A 14,331-nucleotide genomic window follows, 5' to 3' on the forward strand; every position below is an offset into this window, starting at 1 on the left:
TTGTATCTCGTGAGCCCAGCCAAAATCAGGATGTTATGGTCTCACCTACCAGCTCACAGCTTGGCTCATTGTTTGTTATTCAGCCCCACGGATGCCATGAGGTGCTTAAACAACACATTTACAGCACTCCAAAATGGCAAAGGTCTCCTGTGCACATGTGTGGGCAGTGAGATGTCCCTTAGGAAGCCACATCCTAACTGTCTTCATCCTAAGAGCCGCCTTGGGGTCCTTCGCAACACTTGTTGAATCTTCCTTGAAATTTTGTAGATACTGTTTTTCTCTCCGTTCCTTGCAACCTTCTGGGTTGAAATAAATCTCTCCTTTCAGGTATGTAAATCCCACCTTCATGAGGTGCCAAAGGACCTTTTGCAGGCTGCTTGGTTTCCCTGTGCTCCCAGCCAAGAGAATGCTCAGGACCCAAATGAGAAGATGCTTTTGGGTGATGAGGGAGTTTGGCTCAAGGTAAGTGAGGGTGTGTGGTGAGGCACAAAGGATTTGTTTGTCTTTACCCAGCTCTGGTGACAAAACCCATCCTTTCCTGTCCTGTAGGAGCAACCTTTAAAACTACTCATGTAGTACTCCATATGCTACTGCTCTTTTTGTAAATCCCAAAATACCTGTGTCTGGATGTGTCATGGTTGCCCCATTCCCACTGTGAACAGCAAACCCATCGTGGGGCAGGTTGCCAGGAGAAGGACCATGCATGAAACCAAAATACCACAGAAATGCCTTGAGGCTGAGAAACAACTTGCTCCTGACTCTCCCCTGCAGTCAAGCTGTGCTTTAACACCCCGAAAGGGTGGACACAGGCTGTGTTTAAAGTCCTAGTTGCCTTTGTTCCAGCAGCAGAGGGCAGCTGGATATCCTCTGCCATCCTGAGGGGTCCTGAACACCCCAGGGTGCTGCTGAGCACCCCAAGCCCACAGCAACCAGCTGTGGCACACAGGTCCTTCTGATGACTCCAGACCAGAAGTGGCACTTCTGTGCCCCAGAATGTTGGTCCTGCAGCCCGACAGGGGCTCGGGGGCTGCCCCTGGGAGAGTCCAACCCCTCTGTCCCAGCAGGTAGAGGAGAGGGACAGAGGAGTGCTGAGCGTTAGGCCACTGGGATTTTTACAGTGTTTGGTTTCTGACCACAGGCACAGTTTAGAGATTTTGTGGCTGCTGCCTGGTGTTGCTGGAAAGCTGGGCTCTGGCATGCTGCTCCATCTGCACGCTGAGGGGCAGCTCACCCTGTTTTGCTCGAGGTTCTCTAGAGAAGGTCTCTTTCCCCAGATGCTCAGACAGCTCTGTGAATCATCTAACCTCCGTCAACAAACATGGGTACCGCTCTGAGGTCCTCTGTCTCTCCAAAACAACTTCCTTTAGCCTTCTAATTTTCCCTCTCTTCCTTGTCTGTGTGCTCACAACCCACTTTGTGGCTTCAGTCTCTGGCCATGACAAACGTGCCTCCTTTCCTCCTTTGCTGAGGAGAAAGCAGTAATCCTCCCCCTTGGCCTTACCTAGATGAAAGCTTGCTTTCCACTTCTCAGCAGGGGTTAAAACATGTTACAGTTTTATTGGAGCTTGTGGTCAGTCCTCTTCCTCTATGGATGTTTACACTAAAGACTTTCATTACTGGTTCTCTGTGCTCTCTCTAGGAGTGCTATTATTTTCCACCCATAAAATTATTTATGGACTAGTAATAAATATACCCTTTTTTCCTTTTTTTTTTTTTTTTTAAGAGTTGGCCTGATTGGTAACATATTGGGTTAGGAAAGATGGCTTTTTGTTGACAATTTGCCTAGCACAGCTGCCTGCCCAGACAGGAGTGGTGCTGTTGATGCACATGTGTACCCATGTGCACGGGGTGTTTGGTGTCCACCAGCTCCCAGGGCCATTTCAAAGCTGTTGCACCTGTGTCTCCCGGGTTAGAGCTGCACCACAAAACTCATCAGATGGTAGGAATCACTTCCTACAGCGTTTCTGAAGAGGTGGCACCAATGAACAAGAGGAAGGGCTGGATCAAAGGGTCGTGGAATGGTTAGGGTTGGAAAGGAGATTACATACCCTCTAGTTGAAACCTCACTGCCATGAGCAGAGACACCTTCCACTAGACCAGGTGGCTGAGATCACCATCCAATCTTGAGTGTTTCCAGGGATCCCCAACTGCTCTGGAAAACCAATGCCAGTGTTTTACTGTGCTCACTGTCATGCTGTAATTAGGTTGGGGGCAAGAGGTATGTGTGCCACTGCACACAGCATCTGCTGTGCCCCTTGGTTCTGTCTGCACATGAGAATCATTACAATTTGCAGATCTCCAGCCATGCTTTGTTCTCAGTTTTTAATACACCTGATGAGGAAAGACATCAAAATCACTTGTAAGCAAGTCAGGATGTGTAATGCAGGAAATTAAATAAGAAGCAGGGAGAGGGAGGGAGAAAAGAAGATAGCCTGCTGTGGCCAAGCACATAATATGTATTGGAAAGGATTGGGATGTTAATCAAGGCAGCTGCTATTGGCCTGACTTGGGGCCAGCACCCTTTTACCCTCATGCAGATGCACTGTAGGAAGGGAAACACTGAACTCTTCACCTCAAGATGTGTAGTCCAGGGAAAGCCTCACCTGATTTCTCCGACTATCTCTCCTCCCCTGAGGAACCACACTTGGAGGTTGGGTTAAAATCCTCCAAGTCCTTGGGACTTCACAGCTGTAGCTCTGTCTTGGGGGGCTCCTTTTCTGTGAGCACTTCTGGCCCTTCTCTTTCTTTTCCTCCCTTCTGCTTTCCTGTTTCTTTTCCTTCTTCCCCCACTTATCTCACCGGGGGAGACAGTGGGGATATACCAAATAAAAACACTGGAGTTCTCTGGTCCACTCCTTGCAGCCAGGCAGCCCTGTAAGCCAGCAAGCCCTGGCTAAGGGAGCAAAGAGACACCAGGGGGGCCTGAGGGGGCCAGGGGGGCCTGAGGGCCTCGCTCATGGGACTTTTGCTGATGAGCACCTCCCTACAGGGTGGGAGCCCTGGGCTGAAGCCCAAGGTTTTCTCCTGTTCCCATATGTGAACGATGCCTGACGTGGCATGAACCACCCTGAGGCTAGGCTGCCATCACAGATTGTGTGGTTGTCCCCTCCATTCCCACAGCCGGCTCCTTGGGCTGTGCCTGGCCAGCCAGGACTTGTCTTCTTTCCAAATACACCTTTGCCTGAATTTCTGAGCTTCCTCCACCCCAGCATTCCACAAAAACACTGTATCAGGAGGATCTTGATCAAAACACATCTCAGCACTGGGGGGGAAGGGGGGGTACTGGCGTGGGGGAGAAAAACATTTCTGTCTTGTTACTTCCAAAGAACATCTGTTCATCCGTGATTGATGCCATGCATTTCCCAGCTACTTCCAGCTGCCTTCAGGGTTGTAGACAAGTAGCAAGTTGCTGGCTCTCCTAGCAGGCAGGGCTTCTTCCCACAAATCTTTCCACATCTTGGCTGGTGGACAGTTTGCCGTTGCAGTGGCTATTGGGGCCGTTCTTTGGGCTTGTATTGTTTTTTGTCTTTTTTGAGGGCTTTTTTATTGGAAATATTTTGGTGGCAAGGCTGGTAGCTGTTTTCCCTGGGTTTCTCACTTGCATGGCCAGCTCTGTGTGGGGTGGGAGTCTGAGCCTGGTGAAGGGGGAGCAGGAAAGAGGTTATCCAGGTCTTTCTCAATTTAAAGAGTAGCAAATGTGGATGCTGTGAAGATGCTATAAATTTAGGTCAAGGTGGGACTGAATATGTGAAGAGAAGGCTAGTAAAAGGAAGAAGGGACATTTAGAAGGAAAGGACTGTTTTGGCTCTCTTCCTTCCTCCTCCCCACCTTTGCAGCCATTTGCAGCCCTGCAAGGTCTCTGACCCCTTATCCCTGCTCCTGCTGTCCTACTGCTCCCTCTTCCTCTCTCTTGCCTGCATGGGCTCTGAGAAGCTGTATTTGGTGTGCCTGCTCTCAGAGTGTCTCCTGCCCTCTTTCCTAGGTTTGCTTTGAGAGACCTGCAGTGCCCACCTCTCTCCTGCTCTTCCTGGCCTCCTCTGGCACTGTTCCAAGCCAGCAGCCCAAGCCGGTGGTTGCCGTGCAGTTGACTGACACAGATGGACAGAACCGCTCTTTGGGTGAGAACCTCTGGGTGTGACACCAACAGGGACACCCAGAGCCACCACCACAGCTGCGATCTCTCACTGCTGTCCCCTGCTCCCCTTGCAGGATCTTCTGCCTTCCAGGCTGGTCTGTTGGTGTGGGGGAGGAGCAGATGTAAACCAAAAGCAAACCCCTGGAGCTGGACTAGTCACTTCTTTCTTTTTCTTGTCTCGCAGGGACGTACGAGCTGTCGTGTCAGCACAACCCCCTCATCATCAACGTGACCCATGGCCAGGAGGACCCACTCCCCCAGGTTGCTTCGGTGCTTTTGAACTTCTCCTCTCCACTTGTGGGCATTGCAGCCGTGGCCTTGCGGACCTTGGCTCCGCCTGGCTCCTCCAACTCCCTCACCACCTGCCTCCTGCAGCACCAGGAGGGATGTGGCCATCAGTGCTACAGGTAGGGGTGGTCTCCTCAGGGCACATCCCAGTGGCCACCCAGGGTTACTGCTCTCCTCTGGGAATTTGTGTTTGAATTCTGGAGTTTTTATCTTCTCACTGAGTGCTTTGTGACTATCCTCAGATGGCTTTTGAGGTATTGCTGGAGGATCTGGTGTGTTGAGTCTTGATTTTCTTATCTTGCTGGAGGGAAGGCAGAAACCAGATTCTGTGCGTGGCCTCTGCATCTGTAGAAAACTGTGCTAGAGGACTGATTCCTGGTGGGAAAACCAAGAGAAGTTTGAAAATGGCTGAGAAGTTATCACTGGGGGTTTTTGCTAAAGCTGAAGCTCCTTCAGAGCTTGTGAAAAAAGTGAAGCACTTTCTTCAAGCTCCTTACAAGCTCCACCTCCATCCATTCCGGTCTTCCCCATGCTGCTGAAGGTAGGGATGGAGCTCTCCTCATCCTCTCTGTTCTCACTCCTGGTCCATCCAGGCCCCTCGCAGAGTCTCCCAGTGCCCTGCTGAACATGGTGATAATGCCAACAGAGGCCTCAGCACTTTAAATCTGCAAGTCTGGCTTTGCTTTCAGATCCCAGGCTCCCTGCAGTTACACACATGTGCTGATCCAGTTCAGCCAGTTACTCAAACCACACCACTGAGAATACTGATTTTTGAGTTGATCCTTGCTGGAGCTTTCGGGTTCTTAAGCACAGAAGGGCTTTGTCTAGGATCATCTCATCGCTGTTCTTGTCATGTTCCTTCTGTTGATGGCCTGGACGGGTGAACATCCCTGATAGCAAATGAGTGTGTGTGTTTGTCTTAAAGCCTGTGGGATTGTGGTACAATTGATTTATGTAGAATTCTGGAAGCCGTGAATATCCTGAAGTTGCTTTTTACTTTTTTTTTTTTTTTTTTTAAGTGCATGTGTGATTTATACAGAAACATAAATCTTAGTGAGTCAGTATATAAATATTATTCCCAACCTTACATTAAAAGATCAGTGTTCACCTGAAATGCAGCGTGTTTCCTCCTGGTAACTGTTACAGCAATGTACCCTCATGCTTCTAAGACTGTGGCCAACTGATGTGGTTTTTCAATTACATTTTCTCATCCCTTAAAATAATCTTGCATTCTCGTTGCTTGAGAGCTTTCCCCTTCCCCTGAGAAGTGACTACAAGGAAGAAAAGACTCACTGGACACAGCTGAGCATTGACTGGGGATGAGGAGATGCCCATATAGGGGCAAATAGAGAGAAAAATAGATGTTTTCTTCATAAAAGTCACATTATAGCTGAAGCACAAGCCAGTTCCCATATTGCCAAGGCACACCAAGCTGTGTCCCTTTTCTAGGGACACAGCAGGATCCTCGTGTCTCCTCTTCCTCTTGTTGCCCTCCCCTAGGCTCCCCATGGCCTTGACTTCACAGCAATATGCTGAATTACAGGTTATGTGTGCTCTTAGCAAATACTCAATCAGATTCCCAGGGTTTTCAGAGTAGAAAATTCTATTTAGAGTATTGATCTTCAGAATTAAAGTCTTGAATATTCAGGGTGGGGAGGTTAGGCTTACAGCCTTGAGTAGCTACACTAACAATAAAGGATCTTCCTCTGTTAGGTCAGGAAACATTCAAGTATGCCCCCTTTATTATATTTTTAAGATCTGTTCTATCTCCAAAAGTAATGCACTGCAGTATTTTTAAAGGTTAACAATTCATTTCGTGTAAGGTTAGGTGGATTCTGGCGGTGGGCACGCGGGGGGGAAAATCCCCTGTAAAAATCCAGGAATAGAAAATCTTCCTAGGCTGACAGACATTTGACTGTGAAAGACCACAGGACATCCATGTTCTTCCAGTAGAGAGCTGAACTGACCATTTGCACGCAGCCAGCCTCGTGTGCACAGTACGTGCGTGTGAGGGTTTTCCTAAAATAACCTGAGAAAGGACAATAACAAAGCAACAAAGAAATCTGCCTTCAGCCTAGAAATGCTCATTGCCAAAATAATAAATATATGACAGGCTGGTATTTCTGTAGCATCTTTCATCTTGAAGGATCTTGCAGTGCTTTGCAGGCTGGGGAAAACATAGAGATCATGTTTATGCTGATGAAATGCAGCCTTCTCCAGGTCAGGGTGCGACAGGTGTTTGCCTCTAGAAAAGCACATACTTGTTTTGAAGAAAGTGTCACCTTTTGGACCCACTCAAGGTGCTGAAGGTTGGCAGAGCACTTGCAGACCAAAGCAGTGCATTGTCCTCACTGCCATCACCAGGAGCCCCTCTCTGCTCTCTCTGCCAGCAGATCAGGGTTTGTCTGTGCATTCTGCTCCCAATCACAACCTTATGAGGTCAAGCAGAAATCAGACTTTTAACACATTTCCACCCAGGAGACCCAAAGCTTCCTGCTTTCATCCTTTTCTTTGCATTTTTAAACTGAGCCACAGTCTCTCCTGTTTAACTTGGTACAGGCTATACACTGAACCAGGGGAACATTTTTCATTTCCTCTGTTATGTGTATTTTTAGCTTGCTTTTATTTTCAGTGTGTTTGGTTTTATGTTCACATATGCTGGGAAGTGCCTGGGTGGGTTCACAGGAAAGGTGCTACAAAAGGCAATCTGCTTTGTGTTTGTATTTCCTGTGTGCAAGCTCTCCTCTGCTTCCCCAAAAGTGAAAAAGTGGGTGCAAGGCAGCAAGGGGAGTCAGGTTTGGATTCCTTTAGTATGGAAAATGGAGCTGAGAGAGAGAAAATTAGATGGAGGAGGGAGTTGTTTGCACATTTTCCATTGATAAACTTTTCTCAGCAGCGAGGGCTGTTTCCCAAACAGGTTTTGTTTGGTTTGTTTTCTTTCTTCCAGGCACCAAATTTATGCAGGGTCAATTTATGGGCTGCATGTGTGACGGCATGAAGATTTATGGGCACCCTGGTAGTCATGCTGGTGTCTTATTTCACAGAAATGTAGAATAGTTTGGGTTGGAAGGGACCGTAAAATCCTGATTCTTTGCCTCTGGCTTAGGGTGCCCCATGGATGGAGTCCCTGGCTCTGGAGGGATTTAAAACACATGTAAACATGGCACTAAGGGACATGGGTTAGTGGTGGCCTTGACACTGCTGGATTAATGGTTGGACTTAACTTTCAAGGGCTTCTCCAGCCTAAATAATTCTGTGTTTCCAGGGTCCTGATAACCACATTTCCTGGGGAATGGGCTCACCTCTGCCTTTGAGACCTCTAGAGGCACTTCTCCTCCAGCATCAAAGCCTGTTGACCTCTGGCACTTCTCTTGTGGGGCCCTGACTGGCTGGGCAATGGTGGCCAAGTCTGTGCTGTAGAATATGCTAATTATTTTAATTTAAACTAAAATTTAAATTAATGTCCATCTGGAAGGTGTCACAGGTAACACGATTTCATGGACTGTCCCTCCCATTAGCTCTCTGCAGCCTAAGAAGCTTCATTAGATTAGTGCTCTATATATAGGCTTTTTTGGGAATGCTCAAGATGTCTTCTGCCTTTCCTTGAGAATAGCCAGGGAAAAAAAATATCTCCCAGCACAGGTTTTTTACCAGTTTGATCTTGTGTCAAACACAGTAACTGAACAGCTTTCAAACAGGGTGCTTGGTGTCACCTCTGGAGAGGGTCTGATGCGTTGTTCCATGCAGAGCTGTCCCCAGATACATCGAGGGAATGTGAGTTACCACACAGATCAGTTGTGTGAGTTCCCTGTCCAGTGAGGAAGGGAGCAAGTACTGGGAGACCCCAGGTTTGCCAGCAGAGCCTTTGGTTTTCTGCTACAGCCATTCTCCCCATTCTGCCCTGCCCTTCCTGATGTCATACACAGGCACAGGGATTTTTCACAGGGACTGGATTAAATGCACCCTTCAGAAGCTTCTCTTATCTCCTTTCACAAGCTGCAGAAGGTGATGAGTTCACCATCACCCCTGCTGAGCTATTCTCATATCCAGTAACCCTCTCTGCTGAAAAGGTGAAATCAGGTGCCTCTGATTTCGAGATGAAAGTTGTTGCTTTTGCTCCATCCTTGTCAGAAAGGTCTGAATGCCTCCTGCCAGCAGACAGACAACTTTTCTGTGTCTATGTGTCTATACAGAGCCATCAGATCCTCTCACTATCTCCTCTCTGTCATGATAAACATTTTTCCTCCTTAAATTTTACAGTGTAAGTCTTGCAGCCCAGCTATGGCTTCTGCTTCCAGCTCCCTTTTGAAATCCCTCTGCTATTTTTATGTCCTTCATGGTGATGAATGTGGCTTAGAAATTAATTCCTCTGGACAAGATGAGAAAATGAGGTGGAGTGTGGTCCTGTGGAGATCGGATATGGATAAAGATGTTCTTGGGTACAGTCTGTCCTGGCTGAGGTTGGGAAGGTGACTACACCAAACCTGAAATCCCATTCAACCTCATTTTCTGTGCCTCCATGCAACTATTTTGGTGTAGTGAACAACAACAAAAAAAACATGGAAAGGAACTGTCTGGAAATACATTATGTGCTCTTGCTTCTTTTTTTCCCTTTTCCACTATGGCTATGGAGGGGCCAACAGGTCATTTGATGTCTTGCTGGTGCCTTTTCTCTGTCTCTGAGGCGGATGACAGCAGATGACTCACAGGGATGTTACTTTTTGCCAAGTTTCTTTTGGAGTCACGTACAGAAGCAAACACCTTTTCTTGAGATGGCAACCTCAGTGCAGATTGTAATCAAGAAGCATCACCACCGTTGGGTCTGTACACGCAGCCTGCTGCCACAAGGATGGTTGCCATCAGATTTACTGGAAAAGTGAGACCTTTCACCTTGCCTGAAGGGAGACATTCCCAAGTATTTCCAAAACACCTTTTCTCATTTCCTAGCTATTCTCTTCTGCTAGACCGCATTGGGGTAAACACCTTTTATCTCTCTGATGTTGAGTGTTACAATCCAGACTCCACCAGAGTATGTGCAGTGATGACTTTTAACTTCAGGAGATTTGGCCAAAGCCTTTACTTTTCTGTCAACATCTCCTATAACCCCCTCTCCCAGAAATTCACACCATGAGAAGAACTTACAAGTTTCTGCTGTTAAGAGCTGGGGCTTGGTGATAAGGGATGTTTCAGCAGCAGTCTTGGGGTTGAAAGCCTGAGTAGACACTACAGCAATGTATAGATGATTTATTATACTCAGACAGCTGCACTGCTTTTGCCTTGGCTTGGTTTGATGTGGGTAAATCCATCAGTATTTTCTGTGTTGCATTAAGTAGTTGCCGTAAAACATGAAATTTCAGCTTTTTGGAATTTGGGATTTGTCACAACAAAGTAGTGTTACCATACTAGCTTTGACACCACTAGCTTCACACGCTCTATTGCTGGTAGTGGCTGCCTGCTTTTATTCTAGAAGGGTGAAGGATCCCAAAGGAAAAGTTTTGCTCTAGTTTATGGGATTGTTCCCATTTCAGAACAAAGCTCTTACCATTCTGGAGCATTTAGGGCCATCACTAGGCAGAATTTCACAGATTTCCAGACCTGAAACTTTCTTTGATGTATAAGTTATGGGACTTGGTGAGCCCAGAGCATCGTGCAGGCTTGTGCTGACATGAAATAAGTTAGGAGAAAAACCTTGGTATTTTGTAAAACTGTTGTTGACAAATCATTAGTTTGAGCTTCAAAAGATGCTGGGATAGAAGTGGAAATTTTTTTTGATGTCTTGGGCAGAAAAAAAGTAAAAAAATATTGGCTTGTCCCACATCTTATATGGCCTGAATCAGAAATGGGCAGAAGTGAGGAGTTTGCAGCTGTGATACAGGAATTTAATTTATGATCAAAAGCAGAAAGAGCTCCTTCATGCTGAGATCAGAACTGGGCTAACTGCCCCATTTCCTTGTCCAGCCTTTGTTAGGGTGTTCCAGGGCATGGGAGCTGTGATTTATTCCATCATTTTACCCCAGCCCTGGCATAGTATGTGGGTCATGGTGGGGCCAGGTCACAGGGCTTTCTTCTCTTTTGACCTGCACTTGTTCACCATCAGGCTCCAAAGTGTCCTGGCCCCAAGTACAGCAGTGATAGCAGTGATGATGCTGATAAAGGAAGCAATCAAGGCAATTTTTGTTGGTAGGGTTGATATATATTTTTTAAGATGATTGATATATTTGAGAAAATCAAACAGCTTTGAGTGATGTGAGCTCCTTTTCAGGTCTGGAATAGCAGCAGCAGACTTCAAAGTAAGGTGTGGGATGAGCACAGTTTCTCAGAACTTGGGCTGATGGGGCTCAGTTAATTTCCAAAATAAAATCTAGTGGGTATTTGTAGGTTTAGGTGTGTTGTTAAACACAGAGAAAACAGTGCTAAGTTAGTCATCTTTGGGGGGCAAAGTGAAAGGTAATTATTCCAACCCAAACTTTTCTATTATTTCTAGAATATATTTATATGCACATACAGAACATGTGCATAAGTGTATATATATATATATATATATATATATATGATGTACATAAAAATCTTTTGTTGTTATGACCTGTAATTATCAATCTCTTATGCGTAACTACCCTATGTACCATTCTGTATTTGTACTCCTGAAGAAACTTGCTGATATCTTGATCTGCTTTCTACCACATTGCTGGTTACATTTCCGAACTGGTGGAAAACCAAAACGTCCCCGGTAGCGCTCAAAAGGATTAGCGCTTCATTTAATTTTTATTTAATAACAGCATTGTCCCAACTGCCAAGGCTGCCCCAGACAACGTGCTGTCTTTCCACCAGCACCAACAGAGCTGCTCCAGCCAAGCACTTGGCCTGGTTGCATCTGGAAGGTGCCAGGGCACACCCTCAAAACCACCGCTGTGATGGGCACATGCTCCAAAACTCAATGGCCTGACCATCAGCTGTGAGGGTGGGCAGGTGCTAGCACTGGCTGCACAGAGAAGCTGTGGCTGCCCCATTCCTTGAAGTGTTCCAGGCCAATTTGGAGGGGGTTTGGAGCAACCTGGTCCAGTGGAAAGGTGCATCTCCATGTTGTACCCATGACTGGTGAGGAAGGAGATGGAATGGAGAGGCAAGGCTGGAAAGAGGACATGTGTGTCCAGAGGCAAACACACAAGGAGGTTCAGGACAGTGGTTCCATCGCTGGGCAGTGGAACTGGGGACGGGAGCAAGTATGAGCCAGGGGCACAGGCAGGGAGCAGAGCAACTGCCCAGAGAAGGTGACTGCGGGAGGGGAGGGGAGAGGGCTACAATTGGTAACAGATGCCCTCAGAAGCTAATGACCTGACAAATGCTGCACTCATAAAACAAATTCTTTAAAAAGGAAGCAAATGGAAATATAAGCTAGTGAAAGAATTTGCAGCAGCTGCCCTGAAACCATTTCTCACTTCATAAACAGGTCTGCATTGAAAAAACAGCCCCTTTCTTCTTGTTCTCCTTTGTGGTCCCCTCCTGTGCCCACCGGCTCTTTCGGGGCTGTGGCCTGCAGGTTTCCACCATGTCTTTGGCTCGGTGGACTTGTCCAGAGTCAACAGCACATTGCGTTCCCTTAACGTCTGCGTCGGCACCGATCTGGGTTTTTTTGGGGTTTGTTGTTTTTTTGTTTTTTGTGTGCATGTCTTTTGTGGTATTTCTAGCTCTGTGCATCCTTGGCTGGAAATGTTGAGTAAAGGCTGGAGGCAGAGGCCTCTGCCTCGCTGGGAGAAAGGCAGTGCCTGAAAACAGCCAGCAGCCCTGTGCCAAGCAGGGAGCAGAGGAGAGCGAGGCATTCAGGTACAGCTCCCTCCCTTCTCTCCCCAGTGCTTGCCTGAAGCTGCAGCACCTCTGTGCCTGGCTGAGGAGGGCTGGCTGAGATCAGGTGCTGCACCTGTATCACTTGGTAACAGATAAGGCCAGACTGATGGATAACCAGGGCATGGGAGCAGTTGTACTGCCCCTGTGTCTTTTCCCAGTTCCATCCCAGGTTGCGTTTCACTGATGGAGACCATAACCCTTTGACCCACACTGGTTCTCATTATGGAGTTGTGATGCTTAAATAATCAGTACCTAATGACTGCTCCTCAGTGGGAAGCTGCCAAAGTGAGGAGGCATGGGTGATACATTTCAAACTTTCCTGGGACCTCTTGTAACTTGCAGTGGTGCTGAGGAGAAGGTTATTCCTCTCTTTAGCTACATCTCACCTTGGTGGCCACAGCTGAGGCTGGACAGGTGTGTGTTGAGATGGTGTTGATCCCAAAGAGCCTGGCATCAGCATGCACAGGCTTGGGGTACTGTGTGGGCCTGTGGGAAGAGCAGAGGTGCTGAACACCATCAGAGCAGAGGGGGTAGGTGACAGGAGTGGGGTTGGGGAGCTAGCTGTATATCCAGCTTCTCCCTTCCACCACAGGCTGTGGTGTAGCTGTTTGGATGTGAAGGGAGACTGCACAGGATCTGAAGAACATCCATCTCATGGATGATTCCCTAACATTTGCAGAGGTTTCCTCTTAGCTTTCCTTGCAGTTGGAGAATCATCTGTGGATTCTCCAGTGTCCTATACAGAGTTTGACATACCTGATTCTAAAGGTATGCAAAGGTATTCCTTCTGCCTCCTCTCTCCTTGTCCCCTCCCTCCTTTTATTCTCTTGGTCTACCCACAATGAGCCCCCCTTTGGTGCAGGGCTGTGTGCACACTCTGTGCCTGTGTGCAGGCAGCACAAATTTTGGAATATTGTTGAACTATGCCTCCTTTCATCAGCTTGAAAGAACATGGTGGTGGTTGGTGGGAAGGTGTGGGCTGGGGTTGGGATGAAGTCTCTGGCATCGTTGTCAGGGAACTTCAAGCCTGGAAGAAGCTGTGAGGGATAGGTGATCATCTCTAGGCATCTGTGACCTGCTGAGCATTCACTCCACGCAAGTGCCACCTGGAGAGAGCCTTTTCTTGCTGAAGTAGTCCTGGGACCCTGTGGTTGATCCCTTCTCTGTTCTCCTCCGCAGCTGTTCCCACGGTGCCTGCGTGGGATCAGGAACCTGCACGCAGCCACTGCTTGCTCACACTGCCACCCTCAACTGTAGCTCGGATGGCCCAAGGCACATGACGTGTGCTGTCTCCTGTGAAAAGGGCTTCGTCCTCCGCTCGAGTGGTGGGAAGAGGCTGGGATCCACACAGGTGAGTGGGCCTCAGGATGGCCCATGGGACCAAGCCCTAGATAAAAAAGACTTAACCACCCTGAGGTGGTTGGAGAGAGCACAGACCACTTTGTTCCTCCAGCCCCAACCATTTTACTACTTTCCCAATGCATCCCAGCTCCAGTGCTGGACCCCTGTGCTCATGGCTGGTGTTTCTGCTCTGGAGATGCCTCTTTTCCTTGCTGCAGTCCTAGTTCTCCCAGTGCAGTGTTTGCAGAGCGCAGCTCTGCCAGGCTGAAAGCTGCTTCAGGGCATGTCCCAAGTCAAGGTGATGCACTCCAGCAGAAGGAGAGGTAGATATTTCTGCACTCCAGATGGGCATTGCTTGGAGGGTTAAACATCCCTGGGATGTTTTGTCTCTTAAAGCTGAAGTTAGTGGCTCAGGAAAAAATGAAGTCATTGCAGAGCAACTATATTTAGAGGCAGCTGAGAGCATGGAGAGCTTTTCTTCCTTTGTGTTGTGTTGCAATAATGGCACAGAGGTCATCGTGAAAGAGTTTGTCCCACTTTCCAGAGGGTTTGGGGGTTACCTCTTAAAAGCCAGGAGCCAGCACAGCTCTTAGCTATTGGCTGTGGAGACCTGGGATGATGTGTCCTTGGGAACTGAACTGCCTTGGTCCAGGCAGTGACCTTGGCAGGGGTGTCCTGTCCATGGGCTGTTTCTGGAGGGGGGAACAGGAGTCTCTGGGGCTGAG

The 14,331-nt window shown here is 47.8% G+C and overlaps 1 protein-coding gene across 1 annotated transcript in view; it reads left to right on the forward strand.

The window, feature by feature from the left end:
* The window catches only part of PAPPA2 (pappalysin 2), an 89,198-nt gene that overhangs the window by 45,105 nt on the left and 29,762 nt on the right, over positions 1-14,331 (forward strand). The window contains exons 12-16 of the mRNA XM_038143691.1: positions 328-462; positions 3,983-4,118; positions 4,210-4,230; positions 4,320-4,542; positions 13,445-13,616. Of these exons, the coding sequence (XP_037999619.1) occupies positions 328-462; positions 3,983-4,118; positions 4,210-4,230; positions 4,320-4,542; positions 13,445-13,616 (687 nt within the window). The remainder of the gene's footprint in view (positions 1-327; positions 463-3,982; positions 4,119-4,209; positions 4,231-4,319; positions 4,543-13,444; positions 13,617-14,331) is intronic.

This window comes from Motacilla alba, chromosome 8 (genome assembly GCF_015832195.1).
Source record: "Motacilla alba alba isolate MOTALB_02 chromosome 8, Motacilla_alba_V1.0_pri, whole genome shotgun sequence".
NCBI lineage: Eukaryota > Metazoa > Chordata > Aves > Passeriformes > Motacillidae > Motacilla > Motacilla alba.